The sequence below is a fragment of the Copadichromis virginalis genome, linkage group LG3 (assembly GCF_057382275.1).
Source record: "Copadichromis virginalis isolate Kocher_CV1m ecotype Utaka linkage group LG3, C_Virginalis_male_GT1.1, whole genome shotgun sequence".
Classification (NCBI taxonomy): domain Eukaryota; kingdom Metazoa; phylum Chordata; class Actinopteri; order Cichliformes; family Cichlidae; genus Copadichromis; species Copadichromis virginalis.
Window position 1 is genome coordinate 31784870 of NC_140620.1, and position 7811 is coordinate 31792680.

General features: G+C 41.2%; 1 protein-coding gene across 1 annotated transcript; it reads right to left on the reverse strand.

Moving 5' to 3' along the window:
* Positions 1-2682: 2682 nt before the first annotated feature.
* Positions 2683-5863, reverse strand: LOC146714094 (uncharacterized). The gene is made up of 2 exons (XM_085452715.1): positions 4531-5863; positions 2683-4088 (listed from the first exon to the last, which is right to left on the reverse strand). Exons 1-2 carry the CDS (start codon positions 5194-5196, stop codon positions 3969-3971), a joined length of 786 nt encoding a protein of 261 aa, XP_085308841.1. The 5' UTR covers positions 5197-5863; the 3' UTR covers positions 2683-3968.
* Positions 5864-7811: the final 1948 nt, after the last annotated feature.

Genomic DNA, 7811 nt, shown 5'->3' on the forward strand with positions numbered 1-7811 from the left:
AGTAGATCATCCTAGATGTCTGTTAACCTGTGAGACCCTGCCGACTGGCTGAACTCCTGGTCACATCATTTTTAACACAAGTACAACATTATTTCATTTCTGACAGAGGAAATTTGTTTGGGTGTTCAGGAACAACAAGGCTCAAGCCTGCCATGAACTGGAAGTTTGTGAGTTTTACATCAAGATCGGCATCATCATGCTCCCCTGAAGTTTTCAGCTGATCACGTGAACGAGCCAAATAGAAAAAATGTGCAGAGACGAGACAAAGACTGAGCTATTTGGCCACAGTGATAACAGGTGTGTTTGGGAGAGTGAAGGTGAGGCTTTGAGACTTCAGAACGCTGTATCAGCTGTAAAGTATGGTGTGTTGTAATAGTAATTTTACAATGTATGTTGAAGGGATATTACTGCCCTCTGTTGGTGTGTCTGTGCATTACAGCAATAAAAGGTGTTCGTTAAAAATATCAGGTTATGGGCCCAGAGGTCACTAACACGTTTTTTGGGAGTCATAAACAGAGTTATGGGATTCACAATGGAAGATAGACTGTTTAATGACAAGCTGAGTGGACTAGAGAATTGGGCAACGTGGAAATTTCAACTGGAGCACGTGTTGAAGGCAAAAGGACATATGGTACAGGAGACGGAGCAGCTAATGCCCAAGCACGAGCTGAATTTGAACGTAAGAAAGAAAAGGCATTTTCAGTGCTGGTACTGAATGTAAGTACACCCCAATTGTACTTGATAACAAACTGTAAGACCCCCAAAGAAGCATGGGAGATGCTAAAAGCACAGTTTGAAAGAGATACTGTTGCTAACAAGCTATTTCAAGGCTAGGTGTATAAGGACAAAGAGAACTCATATGAGGGAACCTTTGTTGTAAATGAGTCATGTAAAAGTGATGCACAACAAGAAGAATGGTTAATTGATTCAGGAGCGTCAAAACACATGACATGGAATAAAAAAGCACTACAAAACTACCAAGAGTTTTCAGAACCACAAACGGTGAAACTCGGTGATGGCAGAGTGGTTGAGGCTTTAGGTCATAACAATGAAAAAGTTCCAGCAAGTATGTGGCATCTGTCTTCCTTCTCTCACCCCAACCGGTCGCAGCAGATGGCCGCCCCTCCCTGAGCCTGGTTCTGCCGGAGGTTTCTTCCTGTTAAAAGGGAGTTTTTCCTTCCCACTGTCGCCAAAGTGCTTGCTCATAGGGGGTCATATGATTGTTGGGTTTTTCTCTGTATCTATGAAGCGCCTTGAGGCGACTTTTGTTGTGATTTGGCGCTATATAAATAAAATTGAATTGAATTGAATCAGCATCTAGGTCACACTACAAATCTGAAAAAAGTCAAAAACTTGGTAAAAGGAGTTACCTTTACAAAAGAAGAGGAGGACACTTTTTGTGAAGCTTGTGTTGAGGGCAAATTATCAAGAAAACCTTACAAATCAGTGGGAGAAATACGATCAAAACGCAAGTTGCAATTAGTGTATAGTGACGTTTGTGATCCTTTTCAAACTGAGTCACTAGGAGGAAAAAAGTACTTTGTAACTTTCATTGATGACTACTCCAGATGTAGTAAAGTCTATTTTATAAGGGAAAAAACGAAGTCCTGAGTAAGTTCAAAGAGTTTGAAAGAATCTTCTCAAATGAATGTGGACAGGGAGTAATAAGACTCAGAACTGACAATGGTGGGGAATACACATCTAAAGAGTTTCAAGAATATTTGAAAGCTCAAGGCATCCACCATGAAATGACTGTACCACACACACCACAGCAAAATGGTGTTGCAGAGAGAAAAAACAGAACTCTAGTGGAATCAGCTAGAAGCATGCTGTCACATGCAAAGTTGCCAAACACATTCTGGGCAGAAGCTGTTGCTACTGCAGCTTACACACAGAATAGGCTCCCAACATCTGCTTTAAAGAACGAAACACCCTGTCAGAGATGGGATGGGAAAAAAACCCAGACATTAGCCATATGAAAGTATTTGGTTGTGTTGCTTATTCTCATGTTCCAGACACAGAGAGAAAGAAATTGGACAAAAAGGCAGTGAAAGTTCGTTTCCTGGGATATGCAACCAATGCAAAAGGCTACCGACTGTGGGATGAGGAAAAAGGAAAAATACTGAATCGACGAGATGTGGTCTTCAATGAAACAGAGTTTAAATGCAAACAAAGTGAAAATGATCTCTGTTTGGGTGACACTACACACGGGTGAAAGACAAACGAGTACTGAGGAGGCTGTCGCCAGTGAGGCAATAAAAGGTGTTCGTTAAAAACATCATAGTGCTGGTAGCATCAGGGTCTGTTTTGCTGGCAGTTCAAAGAAATAATGAAAAGACTAAAATTGTCATGACATTTATGCCCATGATGAGTGGATGTAAAGTCCTGACTCCACAGCTTCAGGTCAGACGTCTGTCTCGCCCTGGTTGTTGCTCTCCTTTTCATTAAAGATGTTTCTGTCTGTGTATAGGTTTGTTGTCCTGCTGCTCCCTCATGGTGCTGATTTTCTTTGAGCAGTTTATTGACTGATTTTGACATTAATTTAACAGGAATATTAATGAACCTAAGTGCTGTACTTTATTGAAGATTTTATTTTATTTTATTTTACAAGAAGCTTCTTGAAGTTTTTATAAAGAACAAAGTAAACAGAGTACAGACTAAAAAACAGAGCAGGACAAGTGCTCACTGTAAATGAATATATTTATTGTTCAAACTCTACAAACATGCAGGAAATATCATGTGGGCAATAAACAAATTGTTTAAGGACACTAACGGTTCACTCTGGACTCTAAGAATCAGTTTAAAAGCAGTTATTTGGCTCCAGCTTCACCAGAAACCCTATTTGCTGATTGTCTGAGTTTCAGACTCCTCTATTTCTAAAAGATGCTGAGTTAGCCACACATCAAAACCACACAGATTTACTGCGTGGTAGAATTATTAAAAGTGAACTTGATGCAAAAGAATGTATGTGTAACTTCATTATATGGAAAAAGTAAAGTCACAGTTATTAAATAAAAAACAGAATCCCTTAAAGTTCTAGACATAGAAAGAAGTCCAGCTTGAACCTCTGAGGGTGTTTGAAGTTGAACTGTAGTGTTTTCATCGTGCAAGCAAATTCATCACATTTTGTCACTGTGGCCTGTAAACAACCCTAAAGCAAACAAATGAAGGACCCTTAAACTGTAAATCTTTACTGGCTGGTGGTTTATGGTTTCAGCAGCAGCCCTTCATACACTCACTGTAAACCAACTGACCCACAAACCACAGCAGCGCACAGGGTGTCCTCATCAAATAAACTAAGGAACTAAACTAAGCTTGTTGGCATTAAATCATAATAAAAACCTTACCCTACAACCAATAATCTAAAATGAACATTTATATCTACATTCAGTCTCCTGCTCAGTCACACTTGGTGGCACCTGGAACCTTTAAAAGGTCTTTTGGAGGCCTGAAGACTCTTTTGTCCTCAACACAATGATAATAAATTCAACTACTCAACGCAGACTGTTGCATTCATTAACCATAAGCTCCAGCCTCTTACAGATCAATGAAGAAATCATAAAAATTGATTATTAGCTGTTGCTATAACCAAGCTATACCTTCTTTCTCAGGGCAGACCTTCAACTGTACCAAGTGAAGAGCTGCCAAGAAGAAGAAGACACAAATAAATAAGTCAAAAGTCAGAAAGAAATCTCTGTATGTGTGTATTTTATCTTTACACTGTAAGTTAGCAGTGTGCAGATATCTGCTGTTTATTTTGCCATGAAGACTTTCATTACACAGTGAAATAAAGGTTTGGACTTTGGTACTAAAAGTAATGCACTACAAAAAGCTATTTCTATTCATTTTTATAGGCAGTATAACATCAGAAGGCTTGGCAGGGCAATTTTTAGAGATGTGCTTTTCTCCTGATTATAAATGATTGGTCATTTAGTGGACTGTTTCGGGCACTGTCTCCTCTGCTCTCTTCATGCATGTACACCCTTGGTCTTCTCTCTCCAGCCCCAAAAGAACTTGAGAGTAAAAACAATCACAGATGTCACAGCTGCTGTTATGATGATTGTGATCCATATCCAGTGGTAGGACTCCTGCAGACGGCAAGAAAACATGAAACTCGGTGTTAGTCAGTGCAGTTTGTTTAAACTTTAAATGCCTTTCAGTTTACAGCAAATCAAAGATCACACAGTTTACAGCAAAACATCAAGATGAAATGTTCATGTGCAATCTGTGATCTGACTAGAAAAAAAGGGGTTAATCCCAGTTTAAGCCACAAAATCACCTGTAGGTGCCTGTTATCTTGTTAAATTCCTGAATGACATAGTTAAAACCTGAACTGTGAGTCTTTGCTGCCAGGACAGAGATCAGTGTTGTTGTAATCGATGCTGTCACAGCAGAGTCACCCTGACACAGTATGGTAAAGTTATTCACACTCAGAAAGTCATCAAGGCATCAAATGCAGATGTTGTATTTAAAGCGTTTCTGCTCTAAATCAATCGGTTTGCAAGACAGAGCAGGGTGTGGTGCACTTACCGGTGGTTTGCGCACTCGCAGGCGGACAGCAGAGCGGTGTTTCTCGGCCTTCTCTATGTCGCAGTAATAAACTCCTCCATCTTGTTGCTGAGCTCCCTTTATGGTGAGGGACAGGTCTGCCCGTCGGTCCCAGTCAGATGGTATCGATACCCGGCTTCTGTTAAAGTCATCCCCGTATGTGATTTCACCTGTCCGACCATTCAGCTCCAGCAGTACTTCCCCGTTTCTCCTCCAGCGCGCAGACTTCACCGACTGGCCCGCTGTGACGGAGCGACACGGGAGGATGGCATCCCCACCCTCGGATACAGCAACTTCAGAGGGCACAAATACCTCCAGCTTGTAAGCTTCCAAGTGTTTCCTGTTGCAGGTAAACTCATAATGTCCGTTGTCATTGACGTTAGCATTTGTTAAGATTAACCAATCGCGTCCTACGACCACACGGTCAGTGTAATCTCGTCCTGGCTTCCAGTAACCATTTAGAGATGCGATGAGCTGAGTGCTGGCATCATCCAGCCGCTGATACAGTGTGCCCTCTCCCTTCCTGCACTCCTCTGAGAGTGGAAACTCCACATCTGCCCCCACAGTGGTTTGGATCAGTGCTCCCAACCCCTCACAGATAAAAAGAAGAAAGAACACAAACACTGATGAAAGGCTCATCCTGACCATCTGACAGTGAAGTGTTTCCGTTATCAACCTTCTTCTGCGTTATCACGAAGCTCCGTTAGGTTTAGAAACTGAGAGAAAGGCTTGCTACATGCGCATGAACTGATGTGATGTCAGGGTCCGCCCAACCGGCATACACCAGCATTGTAAATGGCGCTAGCCTAAATAGATTTCTGCCCCGTGTAACTGAAGCTGGCAATAAGACGTAACTACATGTACAAGGTGCTGAAATCCAACAAACATGTTCTGATCATCACTTTTTGTTTGGTGGTGCTGTAGCCACAGAACACTCCAGTGTCCATAACATTATTATATTGTTCATAATATTTTATTATCATTAATTTACATGGGAAAAATCAAAGTGAGCCAAGTTGTGAAATGTGTTGGGGAGAAGCTACATGACAGGAGGCTGTGTGAGAGTGCTGAGCAGTTTAAACAAGTGCTGTGTGGACCTGAGAGGTTTACTGTGAGGTCAAAGGTCAGCTCAGTTTAATTCTGTTTTTTTATACAGCCTACAGTGATGCAGAGAAAACCTCCAACAATCAGGTTTCCCCACTATGAGCAGGCTCTTTGGCAGCAATGGGAAGGAAGAACCCCCAGCAAGAACCCCAGGCCCGTGGTGGGGAGGCCATCTGCTGTGTCTGACTGGGGTGAGTCAGGACAAAGGCACACTGTTGAAGAGAGACAGATATTAATAGTAACTAATAATTAAATAGAGAGATTTGTACAAACACAAATAAAGGTAAAAAAAAAAAAAAAAAAAAAAAAGCCCCAAAGGGGACTGAAGAAGAAACACTCAATGCATCATGGGAATTCCCCAACAGCCTTGGCCTATTACAGTGTAACTAAGGGAGGACTCGGGGTCATCTGATCCAGCCCTGATTATATGCTTTGTCAAAAAGAAAAGTTTTAAACCTAATCTTAAAGGTAGAGATGCCATGGTCCTAATCCAGAAGAGGGTGGTGTGCGCACTCCAGGTCATGGAAGAGTTCCTGCCTTACATGGAGAAGTTTAAGCTCACGAGTGAGAGGAGAAGGGAGCGTGAGATCGACAGATGGATTAGTGCCGCAACCACAGTGATGTGGACGCTGTACCTTCGATTTACCGGTCAATACGTGGAAGAAAATGGATGGATGGAAGACTGTTTACTACTACACAGGACATAAAATTATTAATTAGGTTACAAAGTAATTCATTTCAGCTATATATGAAATAAATAAAAAAGGAAAGAAAAACATTTTCTGTACTTTTTGTGATTATTGTTTATTTTTTGCTATTAAAGATAACTTTTTGTCATACTTAGTACAACATAATTGGAATATTATTCATTTTTTTTTACATGTAAATGTTAATGTGATTTCATTTTTCGTACTTAACTTTGGACGGAGCCTCTATGATAGAGGCTTCTGCAGCTCTTAATCAGTGTCTCCTCATTAATAGCTGCTAGTCTGTGTGCAGCTGTTTTATGAAAGCCATTCAAACTTTTAGAAATCTCTAAGAATGATGAAGAAGAAACACTTCCCCACCCAGGGAGGTGGAGGTGGCTGGAGGTGCAAGGTTTTTGGACACCTGCTCAGGGCGGGCTCAAGATGCATCAGTGAAAACGCCTCCATTGTTTTCAATCACGCATTTTGCAGTGATAGTAGTGATTTGTGTTAAGATGTGGCACCCAGAAGATGCATCTCAAAGTTAAAGTTCTGTTTCTCTTTAGCGTAACTGCTGAAGAGGAAGAAAATACCACTCTTCTGTTCCGAGTCTGCTGATGCAGATATCTGTGACACAGCTTTTGCTTGAACGTGGCACAGGATACAAAGAAAGATGGGGGAGATTATTTTTGTTACATACAGAGTGAAACATCTACAGCTGTAAGCTCCATTATAGTTAACCATCATTTTGTTACGGGGCAGAAACGTTTTTCTAATGTTTCCTTACAATATTTATTTTACAACATCAAGCTGTTATCATTTCAGACCACACGGGGGAGCCCTTTATATATTTTTTGGACTATAAGCAGTTTAGTCTAGCTGTGAACATGTGGGGAGAGAAAACATAATCCTTTATTTCTGTAGAGGTTTCTAGTCATCCAGGTCATCTTAGTCTATGGAAAGAAAATCTGGACTTCTTTAAGTTTCTTGAAGACGTTTCACCTCACATCTGAGAAGCTTCTTCAATTCTAAGAGGAACTGGTGGAGAGTCCCAGATTTAAGCCCTATGGAAGTGTCCCTAAGAGGGTCATGGACCCCCTATTGATCCTCTGCCTAAGCAAAGGTGTAAAAACGGGTGTGAGTCACAATCAGCCAAGGTTTAGGATGAACCCTTTGTAAGACTGGCATCCCCTGGGTATAGACGATGTATGTAGGGCGGTCAATGACTTTGTCCTTTTCAAGTTTTTGTAGGCAACTGATACGTTATTTGTGCTTGCTTTTGGGGTCTCGCTTTAAGGCTTCATAGGTATTGAAGTCACTGCAGAGTGTAGTAATGTTTGTGTAATAAGCTGCTGTGTTTAGAACAACAGTGCACCTCCTCTTATCGGCTGGACAGCCTTCTTTTCTTGTATTGTGAGGTTGGACAGAGGAACTTTTTGCACTGTAGAGGGTGGCTAAAACTTTCCTCCTTAT